Source organism: Empidonax traillii, unplaced genomic scaffold (assembly GCF_003031625.1).
Source record: "Empidonax traillii isolate 1590-97213 ecotype Southwest subspecies unplaced genomic scaffold, ASM303162v1 scaffold343:size799674, whole genome shotgun sequence".
Taxonomy (NCBI): Eukaryota; Metazoa; Chordata; class Aves; order Passeriformes; family Tyrannidae; genus Empidonax; species Empidonax traillii.
In genome coordinates this window covers 118,779-130,895 of record NW_020955536.1, presented here as the reverse complement: position 1 = coordinate 130,895, position 12,117 = coordinate 118,779, and the positions used below count along the sequence as shown (strand labels likewise).

The 12,117-nt window shown below is 38.4% G+C and overlaps 1 protein-coding gene across 1 annotated transcript in view; it reads left to right on the top strand.

Moving 5' to 3' along the window:
- HTRA3 (HtrA serine peptidase 3) overlaps positions 1-12,117 on the top strand; it is a 27,863-nt gene that overhangs the window by 8,094 nt on the left and 7,652 nt on the right. Inside the window, exons 2-6 of the mRNA XM_027892276.1 lie at positions 1,953-2,052; positions 3,762-3,984; positions 4,646-4,840; positions 7,426-7,458; positions 8,012-8,126. Coding sequence (XP_027748077.1) covers positions 1,953-2,052; positions 3,762-3,984; positions 4,646-4,840; positions 7,426-7,458; positions 8,012-8,126 — 666 coding nt within the window. The remainder of the gene's footprint in view (positions 1-1,952; positions 2,053-3,761; positions 3,985-4,645; positions 4,841-7,425; positions 7,459-8,011; positions 8,127-12,117) is intronic.

Below are 12,117 nucleotides of genomic sequence, written 5' to 3'. Positions count from 1 at the left end.
GTAATCTTTATATTTTTCCCAAATAATTTCTGAGTTACAAGGTTTAATGGTCATAAAGCACCTGTAGAAAAGGATTGCTCAGAATGATCCCAGAATTAAAATTACAGAGACTGTGAAAATGCATGAGAACTCTCTTAAACATTTCTCTCTTTTCTGAGTATCTTTACTTTCTGTTTGATGCTTCCTACCTGCTTTCCTTTTAAGGAATTGGCTAAAGGGGCAGCTGTTGAAAGAAAAGTATATACTTTCTTAAGACAGAATCTGTATCTGGACTCTTTGCTATGTTACGTGATCTAGAAATGGGCAAATCTCAAATCTTTAATACCAGGTCTTGACTTGGTGTGCAAGAGCTACTGTGGAGTAAGTTCATCCTTCAGCATGAGTTGAACTTAGAGCAAATCATGATAGTGCAAAGCATCACTTCCAAAGTTGATAATATTTAGAAATGAGAATTTGGAGCCTCTTTTTTCCTGACTAAATGACAGAAAAAGAAATGTATCTCCTGGGATAAACATGTGCTGTTGTACCAGATTTAAAAAGACAAAAATGCTATTACTGTACCTGATTACAACTTTGTTTACACCCTTCCCTAGACTCCGTAGTTAATTTTAAAGCATCAGGCTGTGAACACGAATAACTGCTATTTGAGTGTGGTGATATGTCCTCTATCATATGTTTAACATATGTGGTGATATGTCCCTGTGTATTAGGGATTGCAGAAAGTAGGACATTCTAGCAAAAGCAGTATTGTTCCTTTGGGTTGTTGTTATGTTAGAATCCAGGATGTTATGATATTAGAAGCCAGGGTACTGTGGGTTTTTTTTCCCCTCTGTAAGAACTTTGTTCCACACGATTATATTCACTATTCATAAATGCTTTGTGTAGTGCTGCTTAATGTAGTATCATGCTGGCTTTTATCAGAACTTTTAGTAATCTATTGCTAGGCCCAGCTGCATGGGACAGCCTAAAAGTGAATTTGCAAAAATTTTTAGGGGCAAAGGTCATAATTTACAGCGGGTTTCTAAAGTGTCTACTTCAAAAATTTAGAACAGGGTTTTAAATGTTTCTCCCAAATGCTGCAGCTGTATAACTCAGCACTTGTTAGACCACATCTAGAATACTGCATCCAGTTTTGGATTCCTCAATATAAGAAAGGCAGTGACAAAATGGAGTTCAGGGGAAGGTCATGAGGGTGGCTGGGGGGGCAGGACATATCTCCTGTGAGAAAAAGCTGTATTTACTGGGCTTGTTCAGCCTGGAGAAGAGAAAGCTCCAGGATGACCTAACAGCAGCCTCCCTGTACTCGTGAGGTTACCAGGAAGAAGCAGCCAGGCTCTTTACAGTGCTGCATAGTAACAGCATGAGAAACAATGGGCATGAGTTGAAACATGAGTCTCAACAAGAGAGATTCAGACTAGCTATAAGAAAAACTTTTATGTCATGGTGGACACTGAAGCAGTGGGACAAGTTTCCTAGAGTTTCTGGAGTTTCCATCCTTGGCAAGATTTTGCAGATCTCAGCTGGACAGAGCCCTTGAGCAGCCTGCTTTGCTTTTGTAGCTGACATAGCTTTGAGCAGGAGGTAGAACTAGAGGCCTCCTGAGGTCCTTTCCAACCTTACCTGTCCTATGATCCTATGTATTTTGGATAATAGTTAGTAGTTGTCCTGATAAAAATGCTTGAGGCAGAGCTTGTAGACTTCAAGAAAAGTCAAAGAAGTTATAGCTAAGTTAAGAATTTATAGCTAAGTTATGCTGATGTGTAATTTTCTCAGGATCAAGCAAAATGCTGCATAAGTTTTGAACAGTCTTAATGACTTTGATTCCTTTTCCAAATCTGTTTAGAAACTGTTCTAGTAGGAGAAACTGACCAATTCAAGGCAGGTTTATCTCCCCTACTTGCTGTAAAAAGGTGTTGTCTTATTAACATATCCAATTCTTTCTGCTAGTATAGGTCACCTACAGTCCAACAGCCCGAGATACAAGTTCAACTTCATTGCAGATGTGGTGGAAAAGATTGCACCTGCAGTTGTTCACATTGAACTTTTCCTCAGGTAACCCTTCCCATTCCTTTTGTTTTAGTTCCATTGTTTAACAAAGGTCTACAGAGTTTTTCCAATGTAGTAATTTTCCTTTTGAATGCTCTGAAACATTACAGCAGACTCGTTTATCCAGAGAGTCACACATTTGTGTGTTTTGTTCCTGTGCAGTAGATCTATTTTGTTGGGTTTACAGTCTTTACAGTACTTTACATACTGTCTACCCTGAAATAAGTCTATTTCATCGTTGAAGGTCTCTTCAGCCTTCACTGACAAGTGTTGCTTGTTGTATTATCTCAGTTTAAATAAAAAAAAGTCCAGAGCATAAGCTGGAAAAACATAGGTCTTTGTTGCTCATTCTACTTTTAATGAGAGGTGATGTTATTTTGGCAGGGAGAGCATTAAGAGGTAGAATGCTGACCAGATGTAACTATCTAAACACAGAAATCACTTCTGATAGGGGAAAAAAGTGTTAAATTTGCTGACTAGAACATACCAATATTCAGTGTACTGAAGCTGGAGCTGAGGTGGCAAGTTTAACATTTGAGTGCTCAAAACAACCTGGGAGGCAGGTTTAAATGAGAGTGCTAAAAACAACCTGCTGTCAAAACAAATTACTGCAAATATTACGTGTACTCCATTACCTGAATATCTTTCTGCCTGGAGTACTCTAACTTTTCACAGGCCTAAGAATTTCTTGGAGAATTTTTATAGACTTTTTTAATATGCAAAATCAAGAAAATCAGGTTTTTGAAGGCATAGCTTTATTCACGTGGTGACTGGTCTTTTGAGACAGTGTTACAGCTGTAGATGTTTAGGATGTAGATGTTTAAGACCTTTTCCTATGTAGTTAAGTTTCGTTGTTCTTTCTCTATAAGTAAATGTTTGTCCCTCACTAATCCTGCGTCTTCCTGGGATTGGCTCCAATTCTTTACTGCTGGATAGCCCAGAACTTTCCAACAATATCCTAATATGGGCTACATCTTGGAAGAAAGAAGAATTTGTGGGCCTTTTCTCATTTTCTGCCCAGGCACTTTCTGTTCTGCCATCAAATCTAAGGTCATTAATCATAGTACTTTAGACAGTTTATAAAGTCTTTTAACTGTCTGTGTTGCAGAACATGTTTCCCACCAAGTTTTACCCATTGCTAGTTTTTTTAATTTCTTTCTTCCACATTTCTAGTCCTTTTGTCCTCCAAAATCATATTCCTTTTGGTTTGCTTTTTCCTGCTAATCTAGGCTTGGGCTTCATGATCCTCTTAAACCTCACTTCTTCCTTTATGCCTCTGTCCACCTGCAAAGTTCCTTCTTCCCCTTTTCCCAATAGAGGATCAGTCCATTTGTCAGACCTAATGTTTCCTGTCATTAATTTCTTCTCGCACAAAAACAGCAACTAGTGGGATCAGATGGGCTCCTCCTTTTTTTTATTTTGGTCATCTAGCCTCTGTGTAAGGAAGTCTATAGACAGAATTGGAAACCAAAGGAAAAGAACCCTGCTGGTTGTCTGTAAACCTCAGTTCCCATATCCCCAACTGACTAAAAGAAGTCACAATTGTCAGCAGAGGATCCTTTTTTGTAATTTTTCTTTTTAATTTATTTTTGTAAGGGTTATAAAATTCACCATCAAATGCTTTGTTATTTCTCATGGTGAAAGGTGGTAAATGATGTCTATTGCAATCTTCTCTTGTGTTTCTCTTATGACATAATTACTTGCTTTTTTTCCAGGCATCCTCTCTTTGGTCGAAATGTCCCTCTTTCCAGTGGATCTGGGTTTATTATGTCTGATTCTGGTTTAATTGTGACCAATGCCCATGTGGTGTCAAGCACCAATGCAATATCAGGGAGACAACAACTAAAAGTGCAGCTACAGGATGGAGATACCTATGAAGCAACCATCAAAGACATTGACAAGAAATCTGACATTGCAACAATAAAGATTCATCCGAAGGTGAGTGGCAAAAACAGATGAATGACTTCATTTGACAGCTCTATTTCAGTTTCATTTAGTGCAGAGCAATTGGCTGGAATATATGTTTAGGGATTGCCTGGAAACATATCTGTGGAAAACAATGTACCGAAATATAAACCTGGAAATTGTTCATATCTTAGATTTAAATTACTTTGTTTTCTATGCTAGAAGCTGCTAAAGACTAAATTAAAAAAATGCAGCTCATTTCATGTGTGGCAAAATTCTGCTATCTTTACCTGAAGACTATTTTGGCTAATCCTTCTACTTTTGTGCCAGTATGCGTGGCCTGCAGGGTGGTGCATGGTGTAGAGAGAGTGGCAGGCTGGTCAACAGCTGGTTTGTGTGCTGTTTTTAGGAGGAGGAGGGAACAATCTGCTGGAGAGTGGGGAAATCTGTTTCAGAATGTTACTGCCTTTTTTTTCTTGGGTGAGATTGCAAGCATTTACTGCTGTTTGTTTCTGAAGACAATTTAAAGCAGCGACTCTCCTGGCATATGTTTTGGGTATATGATAGAGTGGTTCTTGCATTAGTGTAATGGAAAGTGTATGTTGCTAACTTGTTACTAGTTTTTAATCTTTCCAGCCAGGTTGTTTTCAAGTATAAACTAAGGCATATCTCTTTCTTTCTGCATTCATTTAAGAAAAAACTACCAGTATTGTTACTGGGACACTCTGCTGACCTGAGACCAGGAGAATTTGTAGTGGCAATTGGAAGCCCATTTGCCTTACAGAACACTGTGACAACAGGTATTGTCAGCACTGCTCAGCGAGATGGCAAAGAACTCGGCCTGCGGGACTCAGACATGGATTACATTCAGACAGATGCCATTATTAATGTAAGTACTAGACATGTGATGAGTTTCACCTGTACAGTCCTTCCACACCGATTCGATATGGAAGTGCCGGCTTTGAGAGATGAATCTACTAAATAAAAACAGCTTTGTTTAAAATGAGTGATAGACTCTTCTTTTAAGGAAAGACTATACAGTCTCTATAAGATGCGCTATGAAAGGTATGACAAATAAAACTACCCTCTCTGAGGTTGTCTAGGGAGATATTGCAAAGGACAGACCCTTCTCATTCTGTACATCTCGTGCAGTAACACATGGTTGCATCAACCAACAGTAAATCAGTATGATTCTCTCTCTGCTTGCTGAGTTGCTCTGGCCAGGCAAGCTGTAGAACAGAGCCAAAGTTGCTTTCATCTCTATACATTAGAACCAGATGGAATAATCAAATTGATACTATCTGCTTCAATTTAGTGACAGGACAACCAGGTAAGAACTTAATGAAAGAGCTGGGTTTTTTTATTGCTATTCCTGTTTTCCCTCTGCACATCACATTCTCCAAGTAAGAATCCAGATGTAAAATAACAAAAAGACTGAGATACAGTTTGAAATTAGGGGTCCTAGCACTGCACGTCATATAGAAATACATGAAAATAATGACCCTTCAGAGCAACTTATAGGGATCCAAATAGCTTAAGAGAGGTCTTTGGGTGTGTATTTAAGTTGTGCTGATTCTGAGAAGAGCACTGCATGCATATCTGGGGTAGAAAACAGCCTGTAATGTTATAGTTTAAATCTGTTATACATTGGAAGGAAAATATTTTCAGGATTTATTTGTTGGACTCAGTGTCAAATTTGACATGTCATAACCCAGAATTTTACATCACCAAGTGCTTCACAAATGATTATTGTCACAGACTGGAGAGAAATTATATAGAGGGATGAAAGAGTGTAATTATTTTTTTGTGCTAAGATAACACATACAAGTGAACTTTCAAAAAGCTTTCTGTGATCCAGGAACCGAACGTCTTCAGACATTTAATTAGAGTTACTCTCTTCAGTTATATAAGGAAATGGGTTACTTGGGAGTCCACAGTGGACTTGTGGCAGAGACAGAATTATAACATGGGATTCCTGGCTTCTTGCCTATACACAGTTTTCAAGCTCAGACTCCTTCCTGATGTGCATCCTTAGGCATTCACTGCCCTCCAAAACTAATGGGCAGGTTTAGTCAAGGATAGCTAAGTGTCAGATAATGCTAGACCATAGGAAGAATGTGATGGCAGAGGAGGTGAGGAAAATGGCAATATGCTTGAATTGCTTTGCCATCTGAGACCACAAAATATGAAGATGGTCCCTGGCATAAGGATGATTTGTGCTTAGCTAATACACCAGTTTTCTCCTGAGAATGGGAGGAGTTTGAGAGCTGGTCTATTCAGAGCATTCCTGTGGCTCAGCCAAGACTTTCCTGCAGGAATGTGCATGCAGCTGCCTTCTGAGAAATGCTGGGACAGCAGGAACATGGAGCAGGAGAAAACAGGGCCATATGTTCCTAGATGGAGCTACATTTCATGTGCTGTTCTTTCATTATCACATCCTTCAAGCAGAAGACAACTGAATGAAAGATGATGTGCTGAGGAAGGCTGAAAAGCCATTATGTTGGTTCCCTTGTGTCATTCAAATGTAAAAATCAAGTGTGCAGCCTCTGATCAGTGGAGATATACTATATAAGGATCCAATCTGTTTGTTTAAATTTGAAATTTGAAGCTATCTTATAAACTTCAATGTCTGTTTTATTCTCCTGAGAATCTATAAGATTTGCCCAGTGCTATCTAAACATAAACAGTTTGTGTCTCACATTGCTGTCATACATCACTTAGCTTTTGTTTCTTTTGACTGGTAAGTTGCTGCTCTTGGCTGTTCAGCAGACCTACTTGAAAACTCTGGCCTCGCTCAAAAACAGATTTGTTGAGCTAACATGAAGATGGACAATCAACTTCCCCAACTCTCATTTCCTGTGGTCCTGCTGCATGCTTCCTTTGAAAGCCATTAGATATTAGGCAATTTTGGGCTGCTCAGAGCTGCTTCATGCCTTCCCTAGAGAGGGTTACATGTCTGTGGTTACTAAATCAATCCTTATGTACTAGCTACCTCATGGCAATATGCTGTGATTAAGTATGAAAAAAAAAACTGCATTCTTCTCCAGTGGAGAGTGAGAGACTGACAGGGTTACAAACCAAAGTGATGAATAAAACCGTATGAGCACCTCACTGAAACATAACTTTAAATAACAATTATTTCAAAACCTTGTTCTGACAGTCTTCAGAAGAATCAAAATACTAGTTTTAACTATTTAATAATTCTTCTTAAACTTAACTGCTTGGAGTGGTAAGTTGTAGGTCCTAACTCAAGGCCTGTTTATGAAATGAAAATAATTCTAATGATAAGAGCTGAGGAATGGGTGGAGTAAAAGCTATCTATAATCTTCTGTGATCAATATTGTGTCCGTCAGTGCTGCCTAAGAAATGACCTCCTCTCTTTAATTTATTTACAAACAAAACACTGTTGGAAATTAGAATTGCATTTCCTATATTGAAGCACTAATATATTGATCCCTTACGTCATTTTTACAGTATGGAAACTCCGGAGGACCTCTAGTCAACTTGGTAAGTCCATGTGACTTGTTTTTATTTGAAAAATACCAGCTTCCATTTGTTCAAACTAATGAAGCCAGTGCAAACGATGCAAATTAGGTCTCAGTTCATACAACACAGGAAAATATTTCCCCATAGAACAGGAAATTTTACTCACCAGTGAAGAACATGGGATGTGGTATGAGCAGTTATACTCATTCACACTGTGAAATCTGGGATGCACAACAAAGATGAGACCTAACCTGCACAACTATTTTCAAATAGATGCCTTTAAACCAGCACTGGTTTTGCAGGTCAGTGAACTGTGACTGTAGTGGTAGTAGAGGGCCCTCTTGCTGAGTGATCCTTGGATGAACAAACTGTACTGCAATCTCTCTGGCCATCCCAGTTAAATGCAAAATGGATTATGAATCAGAGCCCAGATCCTCCCTTACAAGTAATGTTTATTTCTTGAGTGATTACAACACTCCACAATTTCTTATGCAAGCTTTTAACGTGAAATGCTAGGCAATGAGCTGAACCCTGTCACTTAAGAGAAAATTAATTGGGTGTTGTCTTTCAACAGGATGGTGAAGTGATTGGGATTAACACTTTGAAGGTCACAGCTGGAATTTCTTTTGCTATTCCTTCAGACCGTATCACTCAGTTTCTCACAGAGTCACAAGACAAGCAAAGTAAAGGTAAAGTCTGCAAGAAAAAATGACATCTTCCAATTATCATCCTGATCCTGGTGAACTGCCAAAAGACAGGGGTCTGGGATCCTGTTACTGAAAGGACCAGCATCATTTTACAGTATAGAGCACCACAGACTTGGAAATAGAAAACAACTTCAGAGGGGTGGGAGAAACATTTTATTACTCAAACACCCAAGGAGCAGACATATCAGTATAAATCTGGGAAATAGGGCCTCTGAGGATAGTGGGACACAAATGAGAGAGTCATCACTGTCTCAGATGATCTTGAGAACAGATGATGACTTGTTAAAGGAGTCTTATCCTCCTCTTCGTTTATTGTCCAAAGAAAAAGGAGATTAAGGTGCACTGTGGAGAATAAGGTGAAAACCTTTACAAACACCTGTCCACAGATGGAGTGTAGTGTATGCATTGTCAGTAGAACCTGATTTTTATTTTATCATGGTCATCTATGTCAGTGCCATATAATTGGGTATTGTGATAAACTCTCAGACCCTGAAGCAAGAAGGGCTGTGTACTAATTTGTGAAGAAATACATGGGAAGATGGGAGAGAAGCAGGAAAAGAAAGGCCTCTGCACCAAAGAGCATATAAATCTAAATAGACTGGCAACTGACAACTGTAGTACTCAAGACTTTTTTCATGTGCCTGCATTGTATCTGTCACCCTGTTCTGGGTGTCATACTAAATGCTGCACAGCTGAAGCTAATCTAGTAATGCTGCATCCAGGCCAAATCTTGCTTGCTCTTTTGCTTGCCAATTTATCTCCCCACACCCTCCTACTCATCTTTTATCATGAGAGTTGGCTGCTGCTTCTTCTCTTGAATCTTTTTGTTATTAATCTTGTCTTCTCCTGAGTTCATCCAGTTATTGATGCCAGGACTGTTTCCCTACACCATTCTCCTCTGTGCTCTCTCAGGTACTGTTATTTCAGAAACTTTCCTTAGTTAGAGGTTTTAAAGTTGTGCATCTCCTTGTATATATGAGACCATCACAATTCTGATGAGTCCTCTCCTCTGTGTTTTACTGAATACCATAAGTTATATTGTTTTCACTGTTGATTTGGGGAGATTATGGGAGGAATAGAGGAAAAAAAAGTTGTTAATTATGTGCTGAAAAGTACATTTCAAATTAGCTGACTTTTTTTTTTTTTTTGGCCAACAAGTCAAAAGGCCTATTTATTCACCCAGGTTAGTAACTGATTGTTGGCTTTTGAAACTCACAAGTCTTTACCATTAGTGATGTTACCCTTCAGAACCAGACTGCTCATCCCAAACCAGGGAGGAGCAGTGGCTCACCCTGCAGGAATGGCCCTGAAGGCACAAACATAGAAAGCCCATCATCTGCCAGTGGGTTCCTGGTAATGGGCTGGAAAGTCAGTGAAGGTTAGAGATGTCACCACTGAAATCAACTGCCTTGCTCCTTCAGGCACTTTTGCCTTTGGAAAATGATATGCCTGCTGAGCCCAGCTGAGGTCCCAGAGAGAACTTTGCCTGTGGAACCCTAAGAAAAAAACATTGTGGAAGATTGAAGTTGATGCTGTGATTGTAACATATGGCTTTTTTTTTTTTTTTAATCAGTCACATTATCACCTAATCAAAAGGATTCACACTTTCTAATAGTGTCAGTGTGACTGTCACCGCTTGAAATACCCTGAACACAGGCAATTTTAATGTGGGTTTATTTATTTATTTATTTATTTATTTTGCTTCTCTAAATTACCTCTTGTGCCTTTAGGCTACAGGCAGAACAGTTGTTTAAGAGTCATTTAAAATCGTTGCATCTCTTGATGCATAGAGAAAGTTTCTAGGAGATGTTTTCGCCATATATTTGAGTCCTAGTTTGCATTTTTTAGGCCTTTGCTAATAGTTTTCAGGTCTATTGTATAGTTGTTATTTCTTGGTATAATGAATTTATGAAGAAGAATTTTTGGGATTTTTTTTTTTGTTATGTTTTCTTTTGCTCTAATTATATCGCAGTAGTTTGACTGATATCCTCTGTTATGGTACAGTTAAGTCATAGGAAGAAGTTCAAGGATATTACCATATTATTCTTAATATAATATTGCCTGAGATGATAAAATTCCCTTAGGATACCCTTCTTTCCAGATTTACTCTGGAATATAGTGAATACTCAGAGTACTGTTTAATGCGATTGACCTTGGACTTTTAAATCTCAGTAGTTCAGATAACTACCAGTTTTGTATAAAACATAAATAAATTCTTTCAAGTCCCATCCATTGCACATTTCTGTAAATATCTGATATAGTAAAGTACAGGAGCGGAGAGGGGGAAAAGGAGAGGATGACATTTGAATCAATACTTAATGTATTTTCTACCAAAGGCTTATCACACTACATGGAGATTTTGTCTGTTGAATGATCTGAAAGCCTGTACTAATTTTGAGTTTATCCTCCTTTTATAGTTAGGAATTTCTAAACTAGTGCATGAAGTGTGTCCATCTATATCTCAGTTATAACCAGCTGTGTACTCTCTCTTTACCTCTGGAAGTCATTTATCCTTAAGCATTGACTGATTCTTTTACTCCAGTGTCTTTTGTTAGTATCTCATAAAAATTTCTTTCTTTCAGTCTTGGCTCTGCCATCTATTCCTAGTTTAGACTTGAGCAGAACAGTAAAACTAGAAAGTGTTTAAACTTGTGTCTTTTAGAATGGAAGAGAATAAGTTAGCAACTTGACAAAATATTAAAGGAATAATCCAGCCTAAGAGGTCACCCTGGCCTCTTTTTAATGTTTGCAGAAAAAGAATAAACCTTGTTTTAGATGGGTGAGGAAAAATGGGGGAGTTCTGCATTTGCCACACCCAACAAATCATTTCTATAAATCCTCATTTACATCCTCAGGACTGTATTAGTTGTGATCAAACTGTATGCTATCTATGTATGATTATTTCTGATAATTGTTACCGATAGTCACAGGGGCTGCTTAGGAGGCTTGCTGAATATAAATTCAGGCCACTGATTAAATTCAGCTATACAGTTTATATAAAAGGCACACTGCACACAGTTCCACATTATAGGCTTGAGCTATTTTCAGTTTCTGTTTGGCAGTGGAATATCTTACATGCTTTCAGGACTGCTCATGCAATCTGCAAGATGAGCTTCAAGTGCAGAAGTAATTAGCAGAGAAGAAGGAGTTTTACCTACCACTTGAATAAAAAGTATAGGATCCATTTCTTCACTTGGAAATCTTGGTGAAATCCTGGCACCACTGAAATCAACTTCAGGGAGGATACTCCTGTGCCAGTTACTCATGCCCATAAGAGTTTGAGTATCTGACCCCTTATTTTGGGTTTATCAGTTCTTTTTGCCATGGTTTATAAGCCATAAACACTTTTGCCTTCAGCTGATGTTTATCTGTCGGGTTTGTATCTCTACTGTTACAAGATCAATAAATAAAGTATAACAGTAAAACAAATGCTTTCCACATTGTAGAACAAATCTCTGTAAATAGTGAACTTGTTCTAGATACTTGGGGTCAGCTGCTTGTGACTTTCTATTAACACAAAACGGATTTAAGTTTAAACTAGTGGTTAAGGCTGGTTTGCTTGACTTTTTACCTTTGAACTGGCATTTAATCTGGCCTGGTGTTTACAAAAATTAAATGAGATTTGAGTATCTCTCTCTGCTGTGCTGTGCTCCAACTTTAAGCCACAATGGTTTCATATTTGCTCAACCTGATTGTTCCAACATACAAACCTTCTTTTAAGTACTGCTGGGACTGCACACCTGTGATGTATTTCTTAGTACATCAGTTGTAAAACCTCACTTTATTCCAATTCTCCCAATTATTTTCATTCTGCCTAACGATTGCACAAATTGCCATAATGACAGGTTTTGAGACTTTTTATTCAGGGATCAGTGCTGGGACCAGTCCTGTTTAACATCTTTATCGATGATTTAGATGAGGGGATTGAGTCCATCATCAGCAAATTTGCAGATGACACCAAGTTGGGAGGGAG